Source organism: Scyliorhinus torazame, chromosome 8, assembly GCF_047496885.1.
Source record: "Scyliorhinus torazame isolate Kashiwa2021f chromosome 8, sScyTor2.1, whole genome shotgun sequence".
Classification (NCBI taxonomy): domain Eukaryota; kingdom Metazoa; phylum Chordata; class Chondrichthyes; order Carcharhiniformes; family Scyliorhinidae; genus Scyliorhinus; species Scyliorhinus torazame.
This window is the reverse complement of record NC_092714.1, coordinates 118,500,873-118,513,706: the sequence shown is the minus strand read 5'-3', so window position 1 is coordinate 118,513,706 and position 12,834 is coordinate 118,500,873. Positions and strand designations below refer to the sequence as shown.

Below are 12,834 nucleotides of genomic sequence, written 5' to 3'. Positions count from 1 at the left end.
ATTAGGATGAGGAAAGAAACAATCTGCTTGCCTTTCAGTTTCGTTGATTTATAAATGTTAGAAATTGGGACCTCTTTCTTATGGGGGTAAGCCATTAACATTGGTAGTTAGCTTGAATTATTTTCAATTGAAGAAAGGCATGGCCTTTCCTTCCTTTGTCTCTCCCACCCCCTTTTCTCCTATTGCAAGTCTCTTCCTTAAAGTTTATGAACCACAAAAAAAGTTAATGTGTAATCAGAACACTGTCATTCCCCCTGACTCCCTCACAGCTTAAAAAAACACGCACACAAAATGAATCAATTGATAAATAGAATTATGTTATTTTAATATTTTGGTTCAACACTTAATTTGGGCATTGGAAATTAGCGTTACTGGCAATTGAAAATCATTTTCAGAAACCATTGATAGAATAGCAGGAACACAGCAGCCAGTCTGTATAATCAGAGTCATCACTACAGTTTATACAGTTTTCTATCTAAATATGGACACAAAAAATTGTTTGGCAAAATGACAACAGGAAGTCAAATGGCATTGACAGAAAATGTGAAAGCTAATGACTTTCAATATATTAGAAATACAGGCATATACATGATCCAATGCTAGTACACTCCTCTCAGAATGAGAAAGTTTTAGAGTTCTAATGCCAACACCAGAACCGGGACATAGTCTATGCTGGAACATCAGTGTGGCAATGAGGATTGCTGTCTTGAAGAACTTGTTGCTTTCAGATGATATTGTCATGCGAGAGTGCCTTTAAGAACTGGATGTTTAAGCAATGTACCTTTAAGAAAACAGTGATGTCATAGAGTGGGTGGAGCTCAGCTCAGGTCAGCCATTTTGCAGGTTTTAGTTTCAGTTTTAAAAAGTGCCTGGCTGGTTTTGCTGAGAGCAGTTTAAAAGTGCCTGGCTGTTTTGCTGTGAGCAGTTTAAAAGTAGAATGCCAGTTTGAGACAGCAGCTTGAGAAGTTCTGGTTTGCTGTGAGTGCTTGAAGGGAGAAAGCCAGGTTTGAGAAAGCATCTTGGGGTGTGTCTGTGTGTTTGCAGGAAGAAAGCAAGGTGCTGGAGCTGAAGTCACCCAAGCTAATATATCTCTGCCATTCTACAGTAAAAATATATATCCTTTAACCTGATGTGACACTGTTTAAAGGTGTTAAGTCTCTTGGAAGTTTGAAGGAACATTTTAAAGAATTATTTACTGTTGCAATATTTTCTGAGTTATCTTTGAAGTAAGGGGTGTTAAGAGATCCAATGTTTATTTAAGATGTTAACTTGAATTCATGGAATAAACAGTGTTTTGTGTTTAAAAACCCACGTGTCCATAATTGTAATCCCACACCTAGGGAAAAAGCCGTGTGCTCGGAAAAGCAACAAATACATTAAATGGTGAGGTTGGTTGAACTCCATGATACAATTTGGGGTTCTGAAAACACCTCGCCCATAACAATATGTTAAATGGAGACTTCATCTTCTTGTTCAGGTGCAAGATCTGATGGCATTTATTTTGAAAGTTATCAGCAAGGTCTTCCTGTTCCCTGGCTAAATTCATCCCTTAATCAACATTCCCCAAAACAGACCAACTGGTAATTGATATCATTAGTGTTTATGGGAACTTGCTTTGCATGAATTATATGCCTTGGTTTTCGAACAATAAACAACAGTGACACGTCAAATGTAATTAATTAAGTGTGATGCACTTCAGGATACACTGAAGAAATGAAAGGTACTGTATAAATGCAAGTTCTTTGTCATATTTTCTGCTTGCTAGTTTTCTATCTGCCCCCTGTAATGCCTTGGTATAAAAGCAAAATACTGCGGAAGCTGGAAATTTGAAATAAAAACAGAAAATGCTGGCGAATCTCAGCAAATCTGGCAGCATCAGTGGAGAGGGAAACATTTCTTCCAATGTAAAGTGAGGGAAAATTTGACCGGTGGGAGCTCAGGGAAGATTTGAAGGAGAGAAGGCACTTCTGGACTTAGCATTGAGTTCAGCAACTTCAGACAATGAACTCTCTCCTTCATTTTGACTTCCTTTAATTCTTTTTTTTGTTCCCAACCTCTTCCTGTCACCCGCCCCCCTGTGCTCCCCAGGACTATCTGTCACTTTTTCTGAAGTTTTGCTTTCAGAGCGCTAACCCTTATTCTACTATTAACACTTTCTGCTATCTTGCCTTTATGCCACTATCAACACCTTCTTTAGTCTTTAACACTACTATTAACACTCCCTTTGTCTTGCGCCTATGACATATTTGTGAAATCTTCCTGAGCCCCCATCTATCCCTGAACCTCTATTTTGCTCCACCCACTCTTAAACTGTATCAAATCCATCACACTTCTCCCTCTCTTTAGCTCTGAAGATGTGATATGGACTCAAAACATTAACTTTGTCTCTCTCACTAAAAATGCTGCCAGAACTGTTGCGTTTTCCCACCATTTTCTGTTTTTACTCCTGTAGTGCCTTGCCTGGTTAATGAATCATATTAATATTACAGGCATCTAATCAGTTACATTGAATATACATAAGGGCAGCATAGTGGTTAGCACTGCTGCCTCACGGCGCCAAGGACTTGGGTTCGATTATGACCTTGGGTGACTGTGGAGTTTGCATGTCCTCCCTGTGCCTGCGTGGGTTTCCTCCCACAATTCAAAGATGTGCAGGTTAGGTCGATTGGCCATGCTAAATTGCCCTTAGTGTCCAAAGGTGAGGTGGGTATGGGGTTACGGGGATTGGGGGGGAAGTGGACCTACGTAGGATGCTCTTTTGGGGTGTCGGTGCAGGTGGGCTGAATAGTGTCCTTATGCACTGTAGAGATTCTATTGTATTCTATTCTACAACAAAACTAAACTCAAACTCAAAAGTTTGATCATATACCTTGGGGCATGAGTTTATTACAAGTGCTGTGCTGAAACTACCCATTCAAATCTCACGAGTTCAAGGTCTCAAGTGAGACAGTAGCTGGAATGAAATTAATTATATTTTTCAAAAATGAATCAGTTGCAAGATAATTAATTGCTGCTGGAAGACTCAATTAAGAAGTACGCAAAGGTTTCACTTGTGTTAATACAACTGTGTCTTAGAAAGCTGTATTAATTGCTTAATTTAGCAATGTACTTAGATCTAAACATTTTGTCTTTAAGTAATCCAAGATGAGATCTCTTCAGTCTGACTCTGTGTACGTTGAATACTGGCAACAGTGTAGTCCAAAACATTGTAACCAGAGTAACTTTGTCTGAATGAGGTATCTGTAGTCCCAAATCTAATAATATTGGGGGTCACATATGCTATGGTTATTAATGGGTCAGAATTAGCAGTGATATTTAAGATAGTAAATAACTGGATGCTGTATTGCTCACCATAGCATTCCATTAATCACATATCAAATAAGTTTATTTACTAATATAGCACAAAGTGTGATGCAATATTCATTCAATGGTATCATTCTACAAGGACTCAAGGCAGCTGTGAATATTTTGTTACTGGGGCGTTACAATTCCTGCGATTTAAAAAAATTCAAGTTGAATATAAACAGGGGGTTGTTAGCAATGATGATATAAACCTGATACCGTTTGGCTTATATCGTTGAACATTTTAGTCATCACCACAGTGGGTTGGTATACTATGAATCGCTGTTCCACAGTGAGAATTGAACTATAAACATTAGTGGCAATTAATGTGTACAAACTAGCTGATAACTAGGCTAGGTGATGCAAAACCACCACCTTCCATGTATTTACACTGTGGGTTATAGGTGGATGGTCATTTGGTGAGAGTTTATCAAGTGGAACTTTGGACATTTTAGGTTTTGTTGAAAATCTTTTGATGGATGATGACTTGGCATTAATGGAAAGTAGACAGTATCTGGCACATCTCCACACACACACACACCCTCTCCCCCTCCTCAATTGCAGCCAGCTATATAATTTCGTTGAAGAGTTTCCCTTGTGACATGTGATTGTCAGTGTCCAGTGCATTTCTCAGACGCTGCCAGAAAAGGGGCTGAGCCCGGGGATTACAGGGCCACTCGAGGACCGAGCCCCTGCACAGTCTCTTTTTCAGCCGGAGGTACTTGGAGCGCTGCCACACCTTCTCCAGCAGAATGAGCACGATCACGTCCAGCTTCTCGTCCAGCAGCCGCTGGTAGGCCATGTAGAAAGCAGTCCGGAATGTGCCCGTGGCCACGTACAGCTCAGTGAGAACGAACACCGTCTTCCTGCTCTGGTGGATGCTCTGCGAGAGGTTGTCCATCACCAGCTGGCCGGGCAGCCAGTCCCTCTCCTCTAGGCACAGGAGGAAGCGTCTCTCGCCCCTCTGCTCCAGGTTGGTGAGCAGCTCCTTCAGCACCCACTCGGCCACCGCTGAGTCCTTGGTGTCGTAGGCCACGAAGGCCCCGTAGGTGCAGCCATGGGCGGGCAGCGGCCGGTAGCCCCTGAGCTTGGCCAGGCAGAAGTGGTAGCCGTAGCGGAGGTCCCAGGAGAAGAAGTGGCGGCCAGTGGAGAGCAGCAACAGGGCCAGAATGAGGCTGGAGGTGGCGGTGTACAGGCCCACGCCCAGCCAGTCCAGCTCACAGGAGGCCAGGTCCAGCAGGATGACACTCTGGCCGCGTTGGGCCGGCGGCGAGGCGCACGTCAGGTCGGTGGCCAGCCGTGGGATGTGGATCGAGGTGCGGTTCACCCACCAGACGAACCAGACGGCGTCGCAGGTGCAGAGGAAGCGGTTGCCGGCCAACAGCAGCTGCTGCAGGCGGCCCAGGGCCTCCTCCGGGAAGCTGGAGGCCTGGATGGTCCTCAGGCGGTTGTAGCTGAGGTCCAGGTAGCGCAGGAAGGTGGCCCCCCTCAGGAAGTGCGGGCTGAGCTGTGACAGCCGGTTCTTGGTCAGGATGAGGGTGTGCAGGGTGCGTGTGCAGTTGGACAGCTCCCGGGGCACGGTGGCCAGCTGGTTCCCGCTCAGGTCCAGCAGCTCCAGGGCGGCCAGCAGGTGAAGCCTGCCCCAGTTGAAGGTGTACAGCTGGTTGCCGGCCAGCAGCAGCTCCTTCAGGCCGGGCGGGAGGTGCTCGTAGACCTCGGGCAGGATGAAGGTCAGGCGGTTGTCAGACAGGTCGAGGCGGGTCAGGTTGTCCAGCTCCTTGAAGAAGTGGATGTATTTCTCATTGCCGTCCCGCCACATGTAGTCCAGGCGGTTCCCCCGGAACTCCAGCACGTTGAGGGACTTGCTCCTCAGCACCAGGTCCGCCGAGGAGTGGATGTCGTTCTCGTTCATCCTCAGCTTGGACAGGGCGGTGAGGTTCTGGATGAACTCCAGCCTGTGGGTCAGGCCTTCCATCTGGAAGTAGTGGTTGTTGTTGCTGAGGTCGAGGACCCGCAGCTGCCTCAGCTCGCGGAAGGCAGACTGGAAGAGCAGGTCGATGCGGTTGTTGGACAGGTCCAGGTAGAGGAGGTCGGGGAGGGCCTGGAACTCAGTGCCCCGCAGGCTCTGGCTCAGGGCATTGCCGGACAGGTTGAGGCAGCGCAGGAAGGAGAGGTTACTGAACTGCGCGGGGCTGATGAAGAAGATGTTGTTCCTGCTCAGGTCCAAGGTGGAGCCGTAGCGGCTGCACTCTGTTTGGCGGGCAGGCACCAAGGGGGAGTACTCCCTCACCGCGGACTTGCAGCTCCGGCCAAAGTCGTCGTAGCGGAAGTAGTGGATCTGCTCCGCAGAGCCGTAGAAGGCAGTGTCGCCTCGTTGGCGGTGGGAGCTGCCCCCACACCAGGCACCCAGCGACTCGGAGCTGGAGCTGGAGCTGGGTGAGATCTTGTTCTCCGAGAGGTTGATCACCTCCAGAGCCTGGAACTTGGTGAAAATCTGCAGGTCGGCCACTTTGATGAAGTTGGTGCCCAGGTCCAGGAGCCGCAGGTTCCTCAGCTCCAGCAGCGGGTCCAGGTTCCGCATCTCCAGATCCTTAAACACATAACCCCGCAATCTCAAACTCTGCAGAGACTCCAGCTTGGAAAAAGTCTTGGACAGATTCAGATACTTGGCGTACAATTTGAGTTCATAGTTGAAGGAGAGGTCTATTTCCACCAGCTTGGTCAAGTAGGTTAAGAAAGGGGCGGTGGCTATTTCTTTGAGTAAGAAATTCTGGGACAGGTCCAGTATTTTCAGGCCAGGGGTGTTCTTGAACCAGGAGCTGGGCACTTCTTGCAGCGAGTTGCTGTGGAGGCGCAGGACCTTTAAGTTGTTGAGTGCCCGGAAGGCGTGGGGATGGATCTGGATGTGCCCCGGAGAAGGGCAGGGCTGGCAAGGGTAAGGGGCGTTGTAACAGCGGGGGCAATTGCCACTCAGGTCAAGGATTTCCAAGCCGGCCAGCTCAGCCAGGTCCCCCTCGCCGATCCGCTCAATCACGTTATTGTAGAGGTAAAGCTGCCTGAGGCTGCCCGGTAGTTTGCCGGGGACGTGAGTCAGGTTGTTATCTTTGAGGGATAGGATGGAGAGACGCTCCAGGCTGTAGAAGGCGTCCTGCTCGATCTGGTAAGAGGCGTTGCACGGGTTGCGATAGTAGCAGTTCTGACCCAGGTAGATGGCCTCCAGGGTGGTGAGCTCTGACAGGTTGGCCTTGGCCAAGACCCAGATGCTGTTGGCCTCCAGGCTGAGCACGGTGAGAGTGCTGGGCAGACCTTGCGGGATCTCCCGGAGCTGGTTCCCGTCCAGGTAGAGCGACCTCAGGGCGGGCAGGGCGGCGAAGGCTCCTGGGTGGATCCGGGGGGGCCTGGTGCACACTTTGTCCTTTGGACCCAGCCTGACGGGCATGCAGTTACACCGCAGGTCAACCTCCGTGAGGTTACTGAGGCCCGGGAAGGAGTGGCTGTGCACCTCCAGGATGTGGTTGATGGTCAGGCTGATGTTGGTGGCATTGGCAGGGAAGCCACTGGGCACCTGGACCAGTCCTCGCTCGCTGCAGTCCACAAGCACTGCACTCTTATTTTTAGTCACATCACACGGGAGACTTCTTGGAAACCATCTGCTTGCAGCCGATGCGGAAACTGAGGTCAATAGAAAGAGGAGGTGGGCAGATTCACACTTCAGGTAGACCTAGAATAGAAAGAATACGGTAATTTTAGCAACTTTCCCATTTGTTGTAAGATTTCAGGGTAAGGGATAGGATGGTTTTATCGAATATATAGAGTCTCTACAGTGCTCGTCCCATCAAGTCTGCCCAGAGCCTCCGAAAGAGCACCCTGTCTAAGCCCACACCCTGCCGGATCCCTGTAACCCTGGACACTAAGGAGCAAATAAGCATGGCCAATACATCTAACTTGCACATCTTTGGACTGTGGGTGGAAACCGGAGCACCCAGAGGAAACCCACGCAGACATGGGGAGAACGTACAAACTCCACGCAGTCACCCTAGACCGGAATTGAAGACAGGTCCGTGGAGCTGTGAGGCAGCAGTGCTAACCACTGTAACACTGACTATGTGAACTGTTGTAAACTTGCCCCCCCCATTTCCCCCCCTCCACCAGAATCACAGAATTGTTACAGTGCAGTCGGAGGGCATTCAGCCCATCGTGTCGGTACCAGGGGCGAAATTCTCCCCCAACGGCGCGATGTCCGCTGACTGGCGCCAAAAACGGCGCCAATCAGACGGGCATCGCGCCGGCCCAAAGATGCGGAATGCTCCGCATCTTTGGGGGCCGAGCCCCAACATTGAGGGGCTAGGCCGACGCCGGAGGGATTTCCGCCCCGCCAGCTGGCGGAAATGGCGTTTGTTGCCCTGCCAGCTGGCGGAAATGGCGTTTGTTGCCCCACCAGCTGGCGCGGAAATGCGGCGCATGCGTGGGAGCATCAGCGGCCGCCGACAGTTTCCCGCGCATGCGCAGTGTGGAGAGTCTCTTCCGCCTCCGCCATGGTGGAGGCCGTGGCGGAGGCGGAAGGGAAAGAGTGCCCCCATGGCACAGGCCCGCCCGCGGATCGGTGGGCCCCGATCGCGGGCCAGGCCACCGTGGGGGCACCCCCCGGGGTCAGATTGCCCCGCGCCCCCCCCAGGACCCCGGAGCCCGCCCACGCCGCCTGGTCCCGCCGGTAAATACCAGCTTTGATTTACGCCGGCGGGACAGGCAATTTCTGGGTGGGACTTCGGCCCATCCGGGCCGGAGAATTGAGCGGGGGGTCCCGCCAACCGGCGCAGCCCGATTCCCGCCCCCGCCCAATCTCCGGTACCGGGAACTTCGACGGGGGCGGGGGCGGGATTCACGGCGCCCAACGGCCATTCTCCGACCCGGCGGGGGGGCGGAGAATGACGCCCCAGATCTCCAATCAAGCAATTTCATTTGTGCCACTCCCCTCCTGAAAATTCTCTTCTTTTTTCAAATAACAATCCAATTCCCTTTTGCATGTCTGGACTGAATTTGCCTCCGCCACACACTCCTGATACCCCCAAACACACACCTGCGTGGAAAAAGGTTTCTTGTTTTCCTGATGTGGCTTTTATTTATTTTGCCAATCACTTCAAACCTGTGCCCTCTGCATCTGGATCCTTTTGTGAGTGGAACATTTTTTATTTTCCCGAATTTGCTCTGTCGGACCAGTCCAGTCTCACAAATAAGAATCAGCCAAACGGATGTACTGCAGGGGTAGGTAACTGTAAAAGAGGTGTCACCTATTGGAATGATGAGTTTGTTTCCTAACTTTTACCATATAGCATCCATTTGAGCAGCTTTATTCTGTGTGCCAAAACAGTATATGAGGAACCAAGAATGCTACATTAAATAACTCACCCCACCACTTCAAATCATTGGACCCACACATGGGTAACTTTAAATGACAAAATACTATCATAAATTTAGATTGGAGTCTTCTTTTGGAGATTATTTAAAATTGTTCCACGATATATGACAATTTCTGATGTGCAGTCCCAGGAGCTGTAATGGTTCGCTGACCTTGTATCATTTTATTTAAATAGCAGTGAGACATATTGAGATACAGAAAATAGGAGCAGCAGTAGTCCATTCAGCCCATCAGGCCTGCTCCACCATTCAATAAGATCATAGCTGATCTTCGCCATACTCCCAAACTCTGCCTATGCCGCTTGATAGAGTCTCGTAATCTATCTATTTCCTTCTTAAATATATTCGGTGATTGGCCTCCACAGCCCTCGTGTTGTAGGGAATTCCTCAGGTTCATCACTGAGTCAAGAGGTTACTCCTCATCTCAGTCCTATATGGCCTACCCCGTATCCTGAGACTGTGACCCCTTGTTCTCAACCCCCCAGTCAGAGGAAATAACATCCATGCATCCAGACTGTTCCTCACTGTCAGAATTTTATACATTTCAGTGAGATTCTCTCTCATTCTTCTAAATTCCAGTGAATCCAGGCCTAGTTGATCCCATTCCTCCTCATATGACAATCCTACCCAGGGATCAATCTGGTGAAATCGCTGCAATCTCTCTATGGCAAGCATATCCATTCTTAGGTAAGGAGACCAAAACTGCACGTGGTGGCCTCAGCATAACTCTGTACAGCTGCAGTAAGGTATGCTTGCTCCTGTACACTGAAGTCCTCTTGCAATGCAAGCCAACATACCATTTGCCTTCCTCACTGCTTGCTGTATCCACAAGCTTGCTTCCAGTGACTGGTGTACAAGGACACCCAGGTCTCTTTGTACATCAACATTTCCCAATTTATCCCCATTTAAATAATACTCTCAATCTGTTTATGTATTTGCCCACTCACTCAATTTGTCTAAATTATTCTGAAGCCTCTTAACATCCTTCCCACTCACATCCCCACGAAGGTTTGTATCATCAGTAAACTTGAAAATATTACATTTGGTTCCGGGTCCCTCATCCAAGAGATTGATATCTATTGTGAATAGCTGGGGCCATAGCACTTATTCTTATGGGACCCCACTAGTCGCCGCCTTCCATTTTGAAAAATACCCGTTTTTTGCTTCTCTCTGCTTCCTGTCTGCCAACCAGTTCTGAATTCATGCCTATATATTACCCCCAATTGCATACACTTTCATTTTGCACACTTTCTGAAAGCTTTCTGAAAATCCAAATATACCACATCCACTGGTTCTCTGAGACATTATTGACACTGGATACCAACTTTCAATATCTGTACTGGAGTGCTGTTAGGAGCAATTGGAAGACATCCTCAATGTCTTAAAATATCACTGATGAGACTTCCGGTGGCGTGGGCAAGCAGGGCGGCCGCAATAACAAGATCTCCCGCCGGTGGCCGCGATTCGCGGCGATTTCGGGGAAATCCACAAGTCCTCACGCACTCCCCGACTATCGTCGGCCATTGGGGCCACCACAAGCAGCCAGCGGAGCCGGTTTAAAAAACGGCGAAGAACCCCGCGCGGGTGTCGGGCGGCGGGGGCTGAGGCGCTGGACCCGGCGCGGCAGGTTAGAGCAGTGGGGGCGGAGCTACGAAAAGGCCGAGGCGGCAGGCCCGAGGCCAGGGCACCATGTAGGGAGGGTGTTCCACGTCGGATGGCTCCCACCTAGGAAGAAGAAAGAAGGTTGAAGCCTGGTCCCAGGTGAATGTAGAGGAGAAAGAAAGAAGATTTAAGGAAGTTTGGTGAACGTTTTTTTTTTCAAAAAAGAAGAATGTCAGATTGATGAAGGGCAGGAGGGTGAAGGAGAGAGGAAAAAGGAAAGAAGATAAAAAACAATAAGCCGCTAAAGGATGCGAAAAGCAGCGTCGAAGAAAGGAGGAAACGCGGGTTCGCCGCCGAAGGAATAGACGAGCAAAAGCAAAAGTGTTGACAGGATGGCGGAAGCCGAACTGCAAGGCGGGGCCGTACTACTTACGGTGGAGAAGATGACCAAGGTGATGGTGGTGGAGCTGGAAAAACGTTTGGTGAGGCACATGGAGGTCCTGAAGAAAGAGATGGTGGTCGTGTTGAGGTCATTGTTGGAGGAGGCAATCGGCCCGATGAGGGTGGAGGTGGCAAAGGCATTGGCCGAGGTGAGAGAGCAGGGCGAGAAGATGAAGGAGGTCGAGGAGGCCGTGACACGACACAGCGATCAGGTCACCTCCATGGGGGACGAGCTGCGGAGGGTGGTGGAGGTTAACAGAGGACTCCGAGCAAAGCTGGAAGACTTGGAAAACCGCTCAAGGCGGCACAATTTGAGAATTGTGGGCTTGCCCGAAGGGACAGAGGGCCCAACGCCAATGCAATACTTCGCTAAGAAGTTGGCGGAGCTGATGAGGGAGGGTGAGAGCCCCACCCTGTACGAGCTAGACCGAGCTCATCGGTCATTAAGGCCGAAGCCCAAAGTGAACGAGCCACCAAGGCCAGTAATTATCTGCTTCCATAAGTTTTGCATGAAGGAGAAAGTATTAAGCTGGGTGAAGCAGGAGCGTGAGGTGCTGTTGGGATGGTACTGCGGTTCGGCTCTACCAGGACTGGACGGTGGAGTTGGCAAAAAGACGAGCGGCGTTTGGGCGAGTGAAGGCGGCTTTGTGCAAGAAGGGGGTGCGATTTGGTGTGGTGTGCTCGGCGAAGTTGAGAGTAACATATGACGCCAAATACTTTTATTTTGAGACAGCGGAGGCGGCTGAGGGGTTCATGAGGGCAGAAGGCTTGGGATAGACGTGAAGAGCGGAACTGGAAGAGAGACTGTGGACTGTGTTTGAGCGGCTGGAAAATGTACAAATGTTACAACTTTTTACTGATTTGTATTGAAATTTACTTCTCTTTGCATTGTTACAGAGTTCAAGTTAATGGCGTTCTGTGTTGCGACGGTTAAATGTTATGTTAGTGAATTGTAGGGGTTGGATTGTTGGGTTTGTTTTGGTGTTTCTTTCTCTGGGACTGGGTGGAAGGGGGCGAGAGGTTTTGGCGGGGGGAGCCACCCGCGCTAGCTAACTAAAGTCAGTTAGTGAACGGGGGTGAGGTGAGAGGAGGACTGCGGACGTTGGAGCCTGGATAGCAGGCTTCAATGGGCCTACGAGGCGAGCAAGAGCAGGTGGAGGGATGGATGCTGGGGGATGTTTTTGTAGGGGGGGTTCTTGGGAGGGGGGAAGGGGTTCAATGTTAACAATGGACAGGGGCGGGACAGGCTTATAGGGCAGGGCCCGGTGGTATGGTGATGGTGGATAAGAAAGGTGGGGGGGGTGAGAGACCCCCAGTAAGGATAATCACGTGGAACATGACAGGGCTAGGAGGTCCGGTCAAGGGTGCTTGCACATCTTAAAAGTTTGAAAGCCGATGTAGCAATGCTGCAGGAGATTCACTTGAGGGTGAAGGACAAGGTGAGACTTAAAAAGGGCTGGGTTAGCCAAGTGTTTCACTCCGGGTTTGATGGAAGGGCTCGAGGGGTAGCGGTGCTGGTCAGCAAAAGGGTACGCTCCTAGATGGAGAAGGTGGTGGCAGATCAGGGGGGTAGATATGTGATTGTGACAGGGGCACTGGAGGGGAGATTATTGGCGCTGTTAAGTGAATACGGTCCCAATTGGGACGATGTGGGATTCGCGAGGAAGGTGTTTGGGGCTATTCCCGACTTGGACACGCATAAGCTGATTGTGGGGGGGGGGACTGGAACTTGGTGCAGGAGCCAAGGTTGGACAGATCACAGCTGCGCTCGCTGGTCCCATCAGGGGGGGGCGAAGGCACTGGCTGGGCTAATGGTGGAAATGGGAAGGGTGGACCCTTGGAGGTTCCTGCACCCAAGGGAAAGGGAGTATTCGTTTTTCTCAGCGGTCCATAAGGTATACTCGCGGATCGACTTTTTTGTGGTGGGGAAGGCTTTGCTGGCTGGAGTCAAGGGGTCGGAATACTCTGCAATTGCAGTGTCAGATCACGCTCCACATTGGGTGGATATGGTGTTAGAGAAGGGGCAGCGCAGAG

General features: G+C 50.1%; 1 protein-coding gene across 1 annotated transcript in view; it reads right to left on the bottom strand.

Moving 5' to 3' along the window:
- Nucleotides 1–287: 287 nt before the first annotated feature.
- tlr7 (toll-like receptor 7) overlaps nt 288–12,834 on the bottom strand; it is a 63,100-nt gene continuing 50,553 nt past the window's right edge. Inside the window, exon 3 of the mRNA XM_072515523.1 lies at nt 288–7,063. Coding sequence (XP_072371624.1) covers nt 3,911–7,063 — 3,153 coding nt within the window. The 3' untranslated portion in view covers nt 288–3,910. The remainder of the gene's footprint in view (nt 7,064–12,834) is intronic.